Source organism: Haemaphysalis longicornis, unplaced genomic scaffold, assembly GCF_048455015.1.
Source record: "Haemaphysalis longicornis isolate Haplotype H1 unplaced genomic scaffold, Haemaphysalis longicornis Haplotype H1 scaffold_1, whole genome shotgun sequence".
Classification (NCBI taxonomy): Eukaryota; Metazoa; Arthropoda; class Arachnida; order Ixodida; family Ixodidae; genus Haemaphysalis; species Haemaphysalis longicornis.
In genome coordinates, this window is record NW_027526203.1 from 413,724,597 (window position 1) to 413,743,133 (window position 18,537).

The 18,537-nt window shown below is 49.6% G+C and overlaps 1 protein-coding gene and 1 long non-coding RNA gene across 2 annotated transcripts; both read left to right on the forward strand.

The window, feature by feature from the left end:
* Nucleotides 1-9,296: 9,296 nt before the first annotated feature.
* On the forward strand, nt 9,297-15,122 carry LOC144155542 (uncharacterized). Its single transcript, XR_013319591.1, has 3 exons — nt 9,297-9,426; nt 9,601-9,742; nt 14,226-15,122. It is a non-coding gene; the product is annotated as an uncharacterized LOC144155542 (long non-coding RNA).
* A 2,059-nt stretch (nt 15,123-17,181) lies between these two features.
* Nucleotides 17,182-18,154, forward strand: LOC144155549 (CXXC motif containing zinc binding protein). Its single transcript, XM_077687066.1, has one exon. It carries the CDS (start codon nt 17,386-17,388, stop codon nt 17,866-17,868), a length of 483 nt encoding a protein of 160 aa, XP_077543192.1. The 5' UTR covers nt 17,182-17,385; the 3' UTR covers nt 17,869-18,154.
* The last annotated feature ends 383 nt before the right edge of the window (nt 18,155-18,537 follow it).

The window sequence follows — 18,537 nt, forward strand, 5'->3', positions numbered from 1 at the left end:
GTGTTGATTGTGATTGTATTTGTGCCAGCTGAAGTTGTAAAGTGGGCGGAAATCCGCAGACCGCGTGATACAAATCTCTGCCCGCGATACGGGACGTACATTGCACGCACGGGAACAGGCATTGCATTAAACGGCCATAGTTTCATGCAATTACTTGCTTTATTTCAACGTGTTGAGTATGATTAGTGTGACATCCGCAATAAAATGACGTAGGCCGTAAGAATTAGACTTTTTATTTAGTTGTTTTTGTTCACAATGCAAAATAAAATGTTTTGCATTCAATGCCCGTACAGTAGCGGCCAGTGTAAGGCCAATGGAGCTCATTCTGTGCAGTATACATCGAATCTATGCGCTTGCGTTATGTGTAGCGCAGGTCTCATCTTTAAAAAACGAGAGGCTCTGAATTATGCATACAAGAAGTGTTATATATCTAGCAATAATTTTAACAAATATCAACCCTAAACACACAGACATCACGCGCAATAACAGCGCTGTTAAGGGCGAAAATTATACGAACATGGCAGGATTAGTACACACGCAAAGCGGAATAATTCAGCCATCGGTATTTGTTAAGTCATGCCAGTTTAAATTTGCACTTCTGTTTTCAGTCTCAACGCAGTCCATTTCGTAGCTTCTATCAGGTCTCCGGGCGGACATGAAAAGCTTGTGCTTTGTAACATAATGGATCTGGTTTACATTTCGGCACAGCCCAAATGTAGAATCTGCTGTAATGAGTTTGGTGTTCTCAAATAGGTGCATTATTACCTGTCAATTTTTCAATGCTTCGTGCATAAATGCCCTGTAGTCTGCCTGAAGGCGCGTACTATCCAGTAACTTTTCTGGAGCAGCCACCCCATTTAGTTACCACTCCCAGATGAGGTAGAGCAAGTCACTGCAAAGTTCACCATTCGATGCTGTATCGAACTTTATACTTAGCAAGAAAAAATAGTAACGCAAAGACGACGATGTCTGACCATACTCTTGCGGTTAGGCATGTCCTGTGCAATCTGAGCAAAATATTGCTGTTTTGAATTTTGTCGTGAGATCTGAGGAAAGAGTTATAATGCGGTCCTACCATTTTTGTTTCAAACTTTAATGAAAGGACATACTTTTGTAGCTGACGCGTGCACTGCCATTTTTCAGCCGAGTAGACACTGCCGGTTTTAAAGCTAAACGATAAAAAAGTATCAGTGCATGAACATGGGCAGCTCTGGAATGTATAGGGCGCACAGGAGTTTTGTAGTTTTCGTTAGAGACGCGGGGAATGGAAATTATGTTGGGAATCTCCTTGGTTCACCCGAAAACGGAGGATTGGGCAGCTGTGCAGAGCCAGCATGACCTTCAGGCATGGTGCGATGCCCGAAACAAGTTAGCATTTTGTTTTCCGGAGTGCACCAAGAAAACATGCGTATTGGCATGGCCCCGCATACAGAAAGCCCAAAGACTACCATGCTTCAGCATGAAGCGGACAGTAATGACACAGTTAAACTATTTCCTTGGTTGACAGCAACCGTGATGTTGAAACTGAAGCATGGTTTCAAGCTACGACAGGATAGATTGGCTAAAAATTGCAAAGTTGTTTACCGTGATAATTCCTCGGTCATTTCGGTTACTTAACAGATGCTGACGATTGCTCAAAATGTCCTTCATGCAACATTTTAGCAGTTGTGGATTCAGGAAGAAAGACAACAGCGCGCACCCGTATGGGGGAGGGGGGGGGAGGGAGGAAGAGGGCGGAAGTGTGCTGGTGCTCTTGGGAGGGCCTGCGGTCTGTAGCCCGTTTATTTAATTAGGAAATTATGTTGTCTTGCACGACCTATTGAGCCTTGAAAGAACGATACTCCTGCGTCCACAGAACTTCAAAGAAGGCCAGGAAGAGTTAAAGGAAAATTCTATCAGAAAGGCACGTTCGTTTCTTCGCCACCAGTACGAAGGTCCTTCACTTGCGCTGTGCACGCTGCTATGGGTTTAAAATTGGGTGTAGCAGTGGATGCACGCGTAGATATGAAACGCGGTAACAAAAGTCCCGATAACACGCACACAATGCGACAGCGGCTACCTCACATGGAGTTTCGTCCCAGTAAAAGCAAACTATTAAAACTGCAGCCAGAACAAATATATTTTTCACTCTTCATGTACTGATACCAACGTTGACTGATACTAACGCTGTCCCGATACACTCCGAGTAACCCTCTCCAACTTCGTGCATAATAAAATATTTAGGAGTTTACAGGAGTTGAATTTACGTTTTCCCTCATTAAAAATCACCTATCCGCTCCTCCGTGGGCGCTTTCAACGACCAATTCAAACGCAAATACTTCATTCGAAATAAAACGAGATACACATTTTTAGCTCGCAGACCCAAGGTGCTGTGGCATCGTGTAAATATAAGGAAATGATTATTTAAATATCAAAGAATGCATAACTGATCTGCACTGCACAAAACCTCCATCGCCAAAAGACATCAGTGATCATGCAAGGATTAATCACTAGAAGAAAATGACTTACAATTCGAGGCCTCTTTTGGGTGTTGGCACTTGGAACATGAGGTTCTCAAAACCAGGGCGCTTCTATCCTCGCGGCATATTGCCGGTGTGTTTCAGGCCCCTGAATATATACTACTCTGGGCAGCCGCCGTCCAGGGAAAAAGCGGCCGTGGACGCAATGGAGGGGCTTTGGGACCCAGGGGCTTTGGGACCCAGGCTGGGCCCGCAGGCCTATTGGTATTGGCACACTGCCTTCTGAGGCCCTTGCAGGCTTGGGTCCCCCAGAATATGTATGCTAATAAAGTATTCTTATTATTTAGTTGTGATCGAGGTAGAATATGGCCATCTGATGGTTGTTACTGTCGCGACGCCGTCTGCCTGTTGCAGGGCTGGTGACCGTCATCCCTTCACATTTAGGATAAAGTCTGGCACTAGCTCGGGGAGCCGCAGCGCCCCTTTTTTGTCGAGCCGCTGTTCTCCAGTTTCCTAGGTTAGGGGAGAATACCGCCGAACAAAGCTGCCTAATCGCAGGGGTGAAATTGATTGTCGCAACATCGCCGTCGGAAGGGGACACTCAGTGCGCGCAATCTGAGCCCACTCCAACAATACTTTCCCGGGCTCGACAGAAACGTGAAAAAGGAAGAAGGAAGGGCTGACGCGAGGAAGAGGGGCATACCTTGCTGTGTGTCTCATTCGCAAAGGCTCTCTGCCCGCGTACGACATTCATCCAGCTAAACTGCATGTTTCATCCATTACGTGGCCCCATCGCATTCTTCAGATACCTTGCACGAGTCTTGAATGTGTGCCCACTAGCCGCTTGATCTCCCCCTTTAATCTAGGAGGTGGAGCAGCCGTGGTCAGCCACCGCCGCTTGTACGTTGTTCTGCTTAACATACAAAGATCGACTGTTCCCTTTCGGGCCTGCATCGTACCAGTCTTCAACCATCAATGGCCGGCGTCAATCTCCTCTGCTGAGAATGACTCAGCCGGCCAATTATTCTCTGTGTTGCCACATGTCTCGCACAAAGGGACACAACGCATGCCTTTGGCGTCCCGTGCGCTGAGCTTACCCGAAGGCGCCGTGGCTTTCGGCGCTGCCCCCCTCCGCAATAATCCCTCAGCGGTTCGCACCCTTCAGGCGCTTCGTTTTGTCACGGCCGGACTCGACTCCCTTTCGGCAGCGCGGAAAAAAAGAGTCGAGTCCGGCCGTGGTTTTGTGTAAACACCCTTGGGTAGGGCAGACATTGAGTCGCGAATGCTTCTATTAGTGGCACTTTCGAAGGATATGCAGCTTTGTTCACAGGCGACGTACCAAGCATACAGGCAGCACGTCGACGGCCGGAAAAATTTCGGGGGGGGGGGGGGGGGAGGGGGGGAGGGGGCTGAAGCCCGGTCAGACCCCCCCCCCCCCCCCCCCCTGGCTACGCCACCGCCATCGAGGGAATCACCGGCGCTTTATGCGCAGTGTCAACTGTCCACGGCCCCTACAGCGCAGCAACGGTTCCTGGTAGCATTTCACCGGAACAGGACTTGAAGAAACATTTCTGAGCGCCTGGCGGCGCTGCCCTGCGCTGTCAGGTGATTGTACAGTGGCGTTGCGACTAAGGCCGCTGTGCAACGCCACCCCGTTACAAAGGGGAAGCCACTAAGCATCATCAAGCATCATCATCATACCGTGCGGCCACTCTGCGCATGGGCCCACGCATCGCGAGATACAAGTATAAAAGAAGCTCTCCAGCGACCACCTGCCAGTTGCCACGGCGGAAGCGCCGAGAGGAACTTGTACAACCTTTTTCTTCTTCGTATACAGGTGAGGAGAAGTTACGGGATATGCTTTAGAAGTAGCAATCTTTGTGTCGTAGTAATGGAAACGCCGTGTCCTAGGTCGTACGAGACACCAGAAACTGTGGGAGCGTCGTTTTGATTGATTGTATACATAGGGTTTAACGCGCCGACGCAACGCACGCGATGAGGCGCGCCGTAGTGGAGGGCTCCGGATTAATTTTGACCACCTGGGGATCTTTAACGTGTGCCGAAATCTCGTACACACGGGCGTTTTTGCTTTTCGCCTCCATCAGAAAAGCGGCCGCCGCGGCCGGGAATCGAACCCGCGACCTCGTGCTCAGCAGCGCAACGCCTTAGCCACTGAGCCACCGCGGCGGGTGGAGCGTCGTTTTACGCATCATGGTGGTGGGCGGCGTATTTTTTGCAAGAAATATCCCTTGCTTGTCGCTGCCTCTGTCCATGAAATTAAGTCTACGTAAGCATCACCCCCCGCGTGAGTTATCTACAGCCACTTATTTCGCGCATCACGCGCACAAAAAGTCATCTACGGTAACGGCACCGTGATAACTAAAACTGCGGCAAGACATTGTTTTTTTTTTAATTGGCGAAGATCAGATGTCAGTGATAAGGTAATGGTTTAATTGGCGAAGACCAACTGATGTTAGCATCGAATTTCGTAGCCGGCCATTCAGATGTCAAATATAAGAGACATCGATACACTCTTTCCAATTATTTTTCTTCTCGGCTTGTCTTGCGAAGCGAAGCTTTAGTGCGTGCGCCACAAAACATTGGCACGGCGCGTCAGGCACTGGCTGGTACCGATCAGGGAATTGGTTTCTTATCGAAGCCCACACGCTGCAGGCAGATTTAAAATGAAGCGGTGCGCTCAAAGCGGCTTCTGCGCAGTGCAACGTGCCTAGAAACTTGATTAAACAAAAGTATTTCGGACCATGAAATTGTTCCACCAAATATACGTCATAGTTCGTAAAGGTGGATGGGGCGGGGGTGGGGGCGTTGTAATGGTTCTGCGACAAGGCATAAGCTGTTCAGTCATGACAGATTTTCCAACTGTCGAAGCAGTCGGGTAAAAGTTCTTCCTAAGCGATAATACTGTTTCTATCGGTGCGATATGCAGGTCCTCCTGCACAAACTGAATATTTAGAACTTTTATATGAGTATAATGCCTATACTTGCACGAGCACTTGCCTGGTGCTGCAATAATTATGGCAAAGGGCTTCAATGTAACCGATGTAAACTGGTAATTTCTTGAGCACAGGAACGGCTATAGTGACCCTCTAAGCCAGTGGTCCTCAAACAGGGGTCCGCGGACCTATCTTAAAAGAAAGTGACTTTATTTCCAAAAGGAACCCCTGGTCCAGAGCTACCGGGACAGTCGACACGGCCAGCTCGGCTCGTTCAATCGGTCCCATTTACACTTCTGCACTTGAGTCGGCCAGCCATCCCTTCCCATGAAGTGGGGGTAGGATTGGTCATGGGGGGGGGGGGGGGGGGGGGGGGGAGTTTGGGTTCTGTGTGCGCGTCCAGACAGTATGACAGATGCTGGGGTAGTCCCCGCAGTTCGGACACTTGGGGGGTCTCGGGTAATCGCTGGAATCGGTGTGTGAGGTGTGGCGAGTTTTTCTGAACCTGCCTTAGTACGGCGGATTCCCAGCGAGTGTTTTGGCGGGCTGAGGACGGTCCGCGTGCCGGGCAGGGTCAGGGCTAAGGCGATCGCCGCCTCCTCGGCCTGCCGGGCGGTCGCGGCCCGCACGCACCCGGCGTTGAGCAGTTCTCCCGAGGTGGCCTTCAGGACCACCGCCACGAAGGTGTCGGCCCGCTCGCGGTGCTTGAAGTCGGCGATCTCCAACTTCGCGAGGGGCACGGTGTGCAGGAGCACCGCGCGGCTCCTCTCTCGGATCCGGGAGGGGGCCGCCAACAGCACGAGCATCCGGTGGTTCCCGGCTCACGCGGGCCGGGAGCTGCCCAACGGCCACCACAACCGCAACGAAGAGGCGGACGCCGCGGCCCGAGTCCTCGCCACGTGCCGGACCGCGCCCCCCCGCCTCGACCGAAACCCGGAAGACTCCGGGGAGGAAGCAGACGACGACCACGACGAAGACGCAGGGGAGCCCCTCGTCGCGTATACGGCGAAGTGCTCCGGTGGTACAGACGCGAAAGAGGGACTTTTCCGCCTCCACACCCCGGCCTGTCCCGGGGGGAGGCGGTGCTCCTGCGGCAGTTACAGACCGAGACCGTTCTCACGCCGGCGCTGGCGCGCCACGTGTGCCCGGAACTCTACGAGCGGACCGAGTGCTGTGTGTGTGCGCGAGTGCCCGCGGACCTGGCCCACATCATGTGGGGCTGCAACGAACAGTGCGCGCGCGACGGAGGCGACCGCCTCCCGCCGGACATTCGCGCGTTGATCGGCTCGCCGGAGCACGGCAACCAGCTCAGGGCCGTCCAGCGGCTCGAGGCAGCTCTGGCGCTGCAACGGCGAAAGGAAAGCCAGCGCCCCTCGCCTCCCGGCCCCCGCGGGGGTCGAGCGGACGGCGACGGCGCGGGCGATCCGAGTAACCCGCGCGGCCGGCCGGGCACGACGCCTCGGGCTCCGCCCTCTACCTAGCGCAGGTAGTTAGGCGAGGTGCGGCGAAGCCCTGCGTGGCCTGACCCGCACCTTTCTCGCAGGACGAATTTATAAAGGTCATTTCTCTCTCTCTCTCTTTGGCGGGCTGTCCGTAGCAAATCCCCGGTGTCATCTGCTTCCTGATTTCTCTCTGGCATCCCACGTGCCCTTGGGTGAGGCAATATATGTTCAGGCGCCCGGGGGTTTAACTGGTTTAACTAGGGCGAGTGCGTGTGCGCTCTCATTTCCTGGCATGCCTTCGTGCCCAGGTACCCAGGTAGCTTAGGGTGAAAGGGCAAATTGTTTGACAATATGACACAGGCAACATATTTCATGGTGGTGTCTCCCATCACTTCTGCAAATCCAAACACGATCCTTTGCGCACTCGCGGTCGAGAACCACTGTTGTAAGCGATTACCTTCTGCCATTTAATCTCGCACAACTTATTGTAACGCCTACCTGTGTACATAGTGCATCTAGTTCTTTACTACATCTTATTCGCGTTGGCGATTGTTTTCCAACAACAACAACAAAAACGGCTAAGTTTAGCCATTTTAAACCTAGTCGGTGTTAGGTGTCCGTCCGGGCCAAGTCCGGGCTGCAGCTGCTGTGTGAGGCTGGTCGTCTCCGGGTGCTGAGGAGCTGGCCGAATCCTTCCCGTTGGGTGGCGCAGGCCTCTTCGGTTGGTACAGTTTCTCCAACAGCACTGCGCATACTCAGCACAATACCCCCTCTCTCTAGATCAAAATCTTGCAGACGTCTGCACACCTTCCGTACCCCCAGGCAGTACAACAAAACTAATGCTCTAGCTGGCCCTCGCTTTTAACAACTGAGCCACTGAAGATGATCCCACTATATTCAATGCCAGGAAATCGCGGAATGTCACAAACTATGTAGAGACCAGATAGCCAACTCCATTTGTCCAAACGATAGTAAAACATATTACAATTTCAAACTGACGTATTTCGTTTTCCTGTACGACTAAATCTAGTTTTCCCCGCAAAATACTCCCAGAAGCGTAGGTTCTATAGGTAATTAAACACATTTTATTACATCACATGGGAGTGTGATCAAAAACCCGACCTAGGCTCTAACATATGTTCACCAGCGTCTCGTGCAGCCCATCGAGCGGCTCGTCGGTCACTTCCCATCATCTGTCATTAAAATGACTTCGGCGAGCGGTAGTCCGAGGTTGGACAAAAATTACTACAGGTGATGAGGCTGGAAAAAAAGAAGAGATGCTTTCCCTTTGAATCGCGGTGACGACATACGCCCACAGAACAGGGAGGATTTTAGAGAAGCAAAGGTCTAGCTTTGCCTGTAGTGCCAGAAAAAGCGTAGTGGCGGCGTCGTGAACTACCCAGTACGCCCGCTTGATGGCGCTGTAAACACGGCTGTGTAAACATGGCGGATGCTTTTTGCACAGGCCGCTTGAGCTCCTTAATAACATGGCTGCCCTCGCACGGCGGCCGCCGGCTCGCTGCTCCACGGCCGGACTCGACTATCCTCCTCCCGCGCGCGAAAGGGGCGTCGAGTCCGGCCGTGGCTGCTCCTGCTGGCTCCTGGCTGGCACGCTGGTCGCGTGTTTACTTGCGCCGCGCTAGTTAAGTGATGTTACGCCAGGTGACCAGATGGCCTCGACTGGCACAGACCACAGTGAGCAGCAAGTGAGAACAAATCGTTTATTGACATCCGCAAGTTTACAGAGGCCAGGACATCATTTCATTTCGATCGCTGCAATTGTACGTCGCTTTCGTGACAACATTTTTTTTTTTGCCATAACTCGTTCACTTGCGCTAAGATTTCGAACGAAGGGCACAAATGAAGTATTGACGGCGAGAACGGTTTCCTTTGCACCGTCTTTCTAGCGGAGTGCATAACACTCACCTTCTGTTGGAAGAATCGAATATTCTGGCCTCGACAGCTGCCTTCCGATGCGGAATTTCCCACATTTGTCATTCCACAAGCACTCAATTCCCGTGTTTTGACAGTCCTCTCAACAACTGATGGACGCAAAAGCACATAACAGCAATAACAGTCACGAAACCGGTGCTCCGCGCACATTGAAACGGTCGGCCGTTGCAGCGGTTTCAATTTGAATTGGCGGCTTTGTGGTTGCGAATTCAGAAACGAGGTGGTGCACCAGTCGGCTGTTCGTAAAAAGTTGCGTACATTTTTGCTCAACGGATGTTTGATGCGGAACTTGTTAATAGTATTTTTAAATAACACATTGTAAGCGAACTGTGTGGGCTCTTTGAGTCACGGAATGAATGTTTTGTATTCTATACCAAAAGTAACGTTTTGCCTGCGCCGTCTGGTGGGCTTGATGGTCGAAAACAGCGCTTTAGGTTGGTCACGTTGGGCGTCGATTTTTACGCCGCCTATAGGGAAGACAGGGAACGTCCAAGCTTGCGAGCCCTGATACGCCATCTCGCCTCTGTAATTTACATATCTACAACTTTAAAGGGCGCTCGCGGCCGTGGCGAGCGCCCGTTCACCTTGTCCTCAAGCTCGGGAGCGCACTTTGCTGTCGTAAGCATTCTTTTCTTGATCCCTCGTTTGCCAATTAATTGCTTTATAGACTACCAATGACTTTTCCGTTTTATCCTTTCCGCCAGCGTATTTGTCTCGGCTTCCTGCACTTTTTCACAGCCCTCGATTGTTCGTTGTCCGGGGTAATTTTGTAATCTTGAACTTTGCTTTCAGCGTTCTCGTCCTGACGGTGCTTTTAAAATCCTGGAGACATGCTGGAGACCTCCCTTGCCCATTTCTTCCACCGACTAACTCGTTTCCTTACTATGAGCTCGCTTTCAAAGGAAACAGGAATCGCAGTACAGCGTTCGAAAATGTGAGCGCCGTTCAAATGCCTCTTTGCTACTATCTGGGCTGCGTCTGCTGCAACCCGGGGCTTCCGAGCCCATTCCCCCCGAATTGGCTGCTGCGCCCCACGGAAGTGACGTACGTCAACAAAAAAAATTGCGTAATTGCATTACATTAAAATTAATTCAATAGTATTGCATATATTTTTGGCAGTGACACACTAATATCACAGTATCAAGATTTATTTTTAGCCTGAGTTTATTGTCTTTTAATATGACGTCACTTAGTCACCGTGACGTCATGGGCATGCTTTGTAGATGTTTGCATTATATTTTTCTCTGCGAAACTCGAGTTTGTTATTGTTTTTGACACTCGCGTAGAAGAAGTTGTGTAAACAAATCACTTTTTATAGATTTACCACGGGTTTTACGGATGACCTACGGACGAGCGGCATGGAGAAGAGGCCGAATTCCATCGAAGAGCGAATTTTGGCCCCGTTTTGGCATACGTACGGGTAGAGTTCACTCTAGTACGGGCTTGTCTGTTCCGAGTTTGTTCCGTTGGCCTATTTCAACTATTCCGGCTTCGCGCGGTGCCGAGGCAAGCAAGAATGTTACGAGCGTCGGCGTTGTGTAGAGTCGCTCACGAGTGGTGCGGTGCTGCGCTCTGTTATCGTTTCATATGAGGTGTTCAGCTCCAAGCCTGTGTCACCGCGCTTGTATCTTCTGCAGTAATTCACAGTCTTCAAAGTCCGATGACTATTCGTGGCAGCAACGCGAAGTGCTGGTCAGCGCTTGCGCAGAGCGCAATGTTTTCATATCAAATACGTACGTATCAGAACCAAATGTTGCCCAAAATGTGCAGTAAGGTACGAGGCATCGTGTTGCCTTCAAAACGTGACCAATGTGTGTGGTGCGTCATAGTTTTCCAGAGGTTTGTTTGTGTGAAGCTGCTCGCGCCGCAGTCATCGGTGCTATCATCACAGTCATTGTTATACACGGTGTTGTGTCGGTATCACAACCCGAGGCAAATACTTTGATACTGCTCCGTACTCGACTTGCAAGTGTCCAGATTCGTGTCGCTGCAGGAGTGTATACGTGAATAATCTAGAGCCCCATCAGCTAGCAATGGTGCGTCGCAGTGACAGCGAGTTTTCGTTCGTTCGCTTCAACTTGCCGTGATCCCTGTCGTTACAAGCGTGGCCAAAAAATGCGCCGCATATCTGTCGTGAGTTACTGTGGCATTTTCCGTGTGTGTTGTGTTCGTGTGCTCCAAAATTTACGATGTCGCCAAACGTACGTGATCGTGCCCATTTATGACAGGCTAGGTGATGCTTCAGTGGCTTCAGCAATAACAGATGCTACGTGCTGTGTTGAACTGTTATATCGACATTCTAAGCATACCATCTAGGTGACTCTGCGTAGTTGTTGTTTCTATTTGCTCTAACCTCAGTTGCCTTGTCATCGTTTTTTTTGCAGGGTATTTTTATTTACGTGTGCACGCAGCATATTAGCACTAAATCAACCTTACACACTTACCTGTACATGCCATAACCCTCTTTGCAATCACGTGTGCATGTGCTACTGTTGCCCTGCAGTATTTCGTCAGCTACTGTGCATGCTAGCAAAGATTGTTTGCATGTCGTTCTGAACCATTGCTAATAGCCCGAATTTTCTTTAGTATTACTAGCATACCTTTTTCTTTCTCACCTGCTGGCTTCGTGTCGCTTTTAAAAGGAATGAATGATTTAACGCTTATGTCGGACAAACTTGTAAAAAACAATACACGGGATATACCTGCTAAATTTCTCAATGGCACAAAGCACGTACACTGATCACAGAGGCTAAAAGTATGTCTGACGTGCTCCACACTCTTCGTCTGCCCCTCAACGCAGTCATGCTTGATTTTTACCCAACCGGCAAAACCACTTCTGCTCACTGACGAGCCAGGGTCACTGTCACGCCCACTTCACAACATGTAGTGAAAGCAGTCCGTTCTGATTTTTACTCAACAAACCAAACCACTTCCACTCACTGACTAGCCATGTAGAGTCACTGTTAATAATTAATCGTTACTAATAATTAAAAAAATCCAGATGTAACTGTAGCGAGGGTGAAGGCGGTAGTGAAAGTCCGGGGTGGGCGACTTTGACGGCGCTTGTGGGTTTCAGTACATTTGGACTAAGAACGGCTCTCACGGGGTGGAAGCCCTAACATCCTTCTGCTCGCAAATCCATAAAATATTTCTCTGTCTCGTTGTTTAATGCAATGCAAAGTTGAGGCCATTGAAAAGCACCATCAGAGAAACATGAGAAAGCGTTGCTTTTGCCTCCGTGGAATGAACCAAGGTGGACCCACTAGGTATATCTGCATTAAGCATACATTGGGTGCTACTGCGCAGCCGACTGGTACCCGTTGGCAAACCTGCTTCCCACACAACAACACAAACACATGCCTGTTGCATGCGGCCTGTGCGCATTTTGTTTGTCTGCATGGAATGGAATGGCTGTGCCAGCAGGAAATAATTCATGAAGTACTGCAGGGCAGTGCAACAGTCGCCAGAAAAAATTTCCATCGGCAGACTCGCATACTTGAATGGCAACTGGCAGGCTCCATGGTTCAACACAGTGGTAATTCCAGTGTGCCACCAATGCAACAAGTCTCTCTATAGTATCAGGAGATTTGAATATAGGTTAACAAGGGCGGTGTGACAACTGTCGCCGTGCTGAAAAATGCCACAACAGGGCTGTATTGTGCACAGATTTTTGTTGCCACTCCCATCCCACCTAGTTGTGCCAGCTTCCAAGTTTACCCCGTATCATTTCAAATTAACTGATGTTTGCTGGTGTTTGATTGATAGATGCAAGCACCAGTAAAGTGTGTCTGTCATCTTTAGCACTAAAATCATGTTCTGAAGGGGAAACCGAGTTTAACGAGGTTGCAGACATGAAAGCTGGTAGTGCTCATGGGGGTCGTAGCAGAAAAGTTGCAGCATGGCGTCGTGCTGTTTTTGCTATGTTGATGTTATAAAGCGCATGGTATTTATATGGGTCATACGTTTCAAACAAGGCACTAGCTGGAAGTCGTTGCTGTCCCTTCCCTTTGTTACACTTTGTAGTCGTGCTCTTTGTTTGAAAAAATAATTAGAAACTAGCTAGTGTAATTACAATTATAGAACTAATTTTCTGTGAAGGAAATGCTGCCTTGTGTTAGCTAAAGGATATACACTGTTTTGGCTACACACATCATAAGACAAGATAGCAATGCAATACTCTACAGAGCCCGTGCACAAGCTGCTACCTTGCATTGGTCTGACCCACAGAATTGACAGGAACAGCTCCCCAGGACTGATCCCGAGCAAAGGTTCTGGCTCGCTCATGCCCCTCAACTTCACAGAAGTAAATGAAACCTTGTTACACAGGCTGCGGCTTAAAGTAGCATTGACCTGAAAGTATCTGCACACAATCAGACGCGAGGACAGCCCAGATTGCCTTCTGTGTAAGGCTGTACAGAGACAATTGATCATTTGCATAGTTTTTGACCAAGGTATACTAGTGGGTGAAAAGACCTTGAAGCAGCCTTACTACGCTTGAATGCTTACCCTCTGTCTGAACGAAAGATTTGTGGCACGTGGGCTGACACGATTGATTGATTGATTGAGGGGTTTAACGCGCCGACGCAACGCAGGCGATGAGGCGCGCCGTAGTGGAGGGCTCCGGATTAATTTTGACCACCTGGGGATCTTTATCGTGCGCCGAAATCTCGTACACACGGGCGTTTTTGCTTTTCGCCTCCATCAGAAAAGCGGCCGCCGCGTGTGGGCTGACACGAAGAAGCAAGATCGAGCTGTCAAATCGCTGCTTGTCCTGTCAGGACTCTTGGGTCTATGTGGTGAAATTTCACAAACTGCGGAACTTTTTTTTTTATGGTCGGTAAATAAGTTATGCGAATTATGCAGTGATTAGTCTGTTTCTGCGCCCCATACATGCTTTAAGTGTACAAAGTTCATTGGTTGATTTCACTGTCATTTCTCATACCCTCAGTATTCAGTACCTTCCTTGCCCCAGTGGGATTTAAGTAGCAGGCCCAAGTTCAGTTTCTCAGGCTGGCCTTTTCTCCTTTCAAAAATCTTTTACTATCTCTACCTCTCTCTTGCCAACATGCCAGGTGCTTGTAACAGTTTACTAGGATTCGCAACGGTCACCATGCAATAAAAATTTCTTATGACTACTTTCATTGCTGAAGTTCACTGCATTCAGTGTACTAGGGTGTTTGGCGCACAATAGTAATTATGACTGCAGACAGCCTACAGTTCTTAAAGCCCACATCGAAATCCTGCCACGGACTCGTTCTTGCCTTCACTTTGATAAGGCTGTCACAAATTGGTTGATCAGCCGAACATGCTGGAAGGGATGTTTTTCTACACTCTGAATTAATGTTTGATCATTGTGCATACATTAAATACATTAAAGCATTTTTGCTGTTTCTTCCTTTTTATCTCTTGACACCCAGTGCAACCAATGGGCTGGTAAAAGCTGTGGATGTGTTTCCAGTTCATAATGGTGCATTCTGCTTGTTGCCAAAGCCAACTGCAGAAAAGTTCTTCAGCCATAATACAGTGCTGGCGATGGTCTTTTGTGGGCTATAAAAGCAAAATGTACTGGTTGTTGGTCAAATAAATTGAGCCAATTTTAAATGTTTCTTCCCAATGCCGGAAGAAACATTTAAAACAAAGTGTTTTCTTGGAGGTTGTGTGTTTGCTTAGTCCTTTTGGGAACAGTTAAGCATGTATGGCTCATGTGTTGGCCATGAGACTAATCAGCATTTGAAGGTTCATGGGGCACGTACAACTTGTACAGCTGGTGAGCGAAGGGATATAACTATTACATTTCCGATTTTCTTGCAACATGTCACTAGCATACAACAATTAGGATTTATAATTTAGCTGCAGTTCTTTTTACGACAATACTGCTATTGTGCCCATTATAAAATGAATAATAATTACGACCAGCCGCCATACGTTGCTGGCCGTAATGTGTGCGGCGTCATCAGAAAACATCATGTCATAGTTACTCCCGCCGTTTACCATGCACGCGTTTTGCGATGAGCGTGCGGCATCAACCTGGCTTGCCCGTGGTGCTCGGAAAAATACCAGGAAAACAGTCACGCACGTCTGCGCCACAAGGATGAGCCCAAGACACCTCGCAGACGCCCAGCTCGCAAAGCCGGTTCTACCGCATGCCGACGCACTTCACTTTAGGAGGAATGGGAAAGCCTGCGGACAAAGCAATCCGGGTCAGCCAGTCATGCATGCGGAAGATGGCTATGACGATAATTTTAGGGACCTTATATGACGATGACTACTACTGCCACAGTGAGAAGCGACGACGGAACACGTAAATAAACAAATTTTCGCAATACGTGGTGGTGTGTCATTCAGTGCTTACAAAACAAGAAATCCTCCAGCTTCGCTTTGCGTCACTTAGTGCAAGTTGCGCCAATTTTAAAGACTAAGGTGTAACATCAAACGCGAAAAGTGGCCGTATATATACGTGGCCGTCGGCGGGGCCACCGCTGTATGGACTGGTGTACGCCTTGAACTCATTTCGCCAGAGCAGCAGCCAAATCCTCTCACCACGGCGCTAAACCGGCACCTTGGCAGAATGGAACCTTGCTGCCACGTGCTGCCAGGTGCACGTGGGAGCACGTATGCGCGTAAACGGATGCGCACACATAGCTTTAGCTGTCTGCGGGAGAACTTCAGCGTGATGGGCATCCAGTCTGGTTGTCAGAAAACGAAGGCCTGAGTCCTCCTTTCTTTTTGGACAACAAGCGTCACATGGTTGGCCGGTTCTTCCTCACTTGCAGAGGTAGGCTGTTGGACAGCTGCTGCTATAACCAGAAGCAACACTACTTACATGACGTTTGTATACGTAATCATGTGCAACAACGCTTTTATCAATTTGGTGTTGGCAGGAGCTGTGGGCATAGTTCATGTGGAAGACCATTGTTGGCGCTACATTTGCTGCCCTTACCAGCGTGTGGTACAGCGCTGTGCTCTCGCTGTTTATTGATTACCAGCACAAATTTTTACAACGGTGTGTGAAGTTGGTGAAATGAAGTACAGTGTATCTCCTGGATTGGTCGGTGCTTCCTACTTCGGCGTGATTCTTTCCAGGCCAGCACTAACAAGGGTGGCAAAGTTGTTCTTGTGCCATAAGCCAAATTTTTTGACACTTTGTGATCAGTACTTCTAGCACTGCAGTGTACCTTGTAACTTTGGAAGCTCGGAAAAGTTGGTACAACATGGCCAAATATACAGAGTTGTAGGCACGACGAAAAGAGGCATATTAACACGCGTTTACTCCAAACATCTTTTTGTCACATCTAATATAATCCAGGACTCTTTTGTCCCAGCTGTGCTGATTTCACTCCCCAAAATAAGGCACCTGCTGGATGCACAGAAAGTATGGCGAGGTTTCAAAACATTTCAGGCTGCTGCGCCAAAACTATACGGACAAAAACGCTGGTGTTCAGCGGCGCGTACTACAGTGCACCAGAGTGGAAGATCAAGTGCACTGGGCACCAGTAATCTAGACCCAAGAGAACTCTTGTCAAATGAGGGCCTTCAAAGGTATTCCTTCGGCCTATTCTTCTCCCCACAAAAGCCACAGATTCTATGATCTAAATGGGAGCGCAATCAGCCTTCGTGCAACACTATTTAGACCTTTGCCGGCAGAGTCTTCAGCCAGTGCCCACGTTTGAGGACACAGACCCATTCTTCGAGCCACAGCAGATCAAGCCTGATGGCGTGATATGGGGCGCGCACACACCTTCCAAAATAAAAAGAAAGAAAGAAGTGCGGTTACAAAAGCCGGCGAATTTAAACGTGCAACACAATCCTCCGAAATTCCGAATTCTCCACTCGGAGTGGTTTTGCCTTGCCCGCAGGTGCGCCGTAGATAATACAACACCGAACGACAGCCGATGTACCAAGGAGGAGTTGTCAGCCTGCGCTTACGGCGCGTACAAAAAGCGCGTGCTTTTCATCGTAAACAATGAAAAGCACAGCCGACCTAAACATGAGTGCCGGCACGGCCGCTTTGCACGGCCGGCATGGTACTTCGTACTAGTTTCGGCGATCAACAACGACGACCAAATCCAAGAAATAATAACAAAAAACAGGTGACGTCACTTCCGTGGGGCGCTCCAGCCAGCTCCGATCGGGCGAGGCTGGAGCACCCCGGGGGAAAGGATCCCCGGGGTGCAGCAGCCTTTGCCTTTTAATCTGTTCTTATTGTGAGGGAGTTAGTGAGAAACTCTATGAGGCCAACGCCTGCTGTTGCTGAAGCGGGCGCACCTATTTAGCGACGCTGACGAGAATACAGTATATTCTAGGCACTATACCGCAGCCAAGATTTGAAATGCTACTATTTTTTTTATGGATCGTCTAATTTACTCCGTCCATGATCATCATCATCACCCGCTGACGCGCTCGGGCTGACACCGCTGACACAGAGTGTGAAAACAGGCAGCTACGAGGCAGCCACAAGCGGCGTTCGAAAAAGGCCGGCGTGCGTTCCAAGGCTTCGAACACTCGGTGTACTTCAAAGGGACGCTCCCCAGCGAGGTCCGTTCAAGGCAAGGTTCGATTAATCTGAACAAACTCGCAATGGTCAAGATCGGCTTGCAGCTTCGCGCCAACCTGGAGAACATCGCGTCTTTCCAACCGACCGAAGACTGCGTCTGGCATCTCAAACTGAAATGCATGAATTGCGGCGAAGAAACGACAACTTGGCAAACCTTGGAGGCTGCCAATCGAGCGCCACTGAAGGGAAGCCGTGGAGAGGCCAACCTGGTGATCAAGTGCAAGCTGTGTAGCCGCGAGAACAGCATGGATGTGCTGAATGACAAGCTGCGGGCCTACGAGTCTGACAAGGCTTCGGACTTTGACACTGTTGTCGTCTTCGAATGTCGTGGTGTGACGCCTATTGCCTTCGACGCGCGAGACGGCTTCACCGCCAAAGCTGAAGGAAGCGGGACCACCTTCGACGAGGTGAAGTTCGAGGGGAATGAGTGGGGCGACTACGACGAGGAAGGCAAGCAAGCTGTCGGCATCTACGACCTGGACCACCAGTTCATCAAAATCAAGTGACATCGCCTTGGCCAGGCAGCCGACTGACATCTGCTTTGGAGGGATGGCCCATCTAGTCCTCTTGCGGAAGACTCTCAGTACCAGCGGGGTGCGGAGACGCTTTCCCGAGTACAAGACTGAAAACGCGGCCCGAGTGTGTTGTGTGCGACTTTTTTTCTTCAAGAAAAGGCAGGTGTGAAATACCTTTGCGGCCTCCTTGCAAGTCGGGAAATGCTGCAAGTTATGGACAATTGGTTTACACGCACGAAAAACTTGGGCTGCAATAAAGTATCTGACCCTGCTTTGACGTTTCGCGATGGTGAAACGGCCAACTTCCTTGACCTCAGTCAAGTAGACAGTGGCGTAGTTGGAGTGCATGGTAAATTCGTAGAACACGATAGAAAACACATAAATGAAGCGCAGTGAATGCTTCCAAGATTCCACAGGCCACTGCATGCAAGCTGCGTTCCACGCGTTGACCACACAATTTTGACGCTGCAGTGTGGGCTTGGCGTCAGATGCTCCTTTTTAACTCCCTGGCATGCTGCAAACAGTTGTATTACTGCTGCTTAAATCCTTGCTAGATAGCTGGCATGGTGTAGCGTTATCTGCCCTTGGCAGTTCACCTACTGCAGAATTGTGCTATCCATCAGAAGGATTTGGATTGGATTGGAAAAGACTTTATTGACA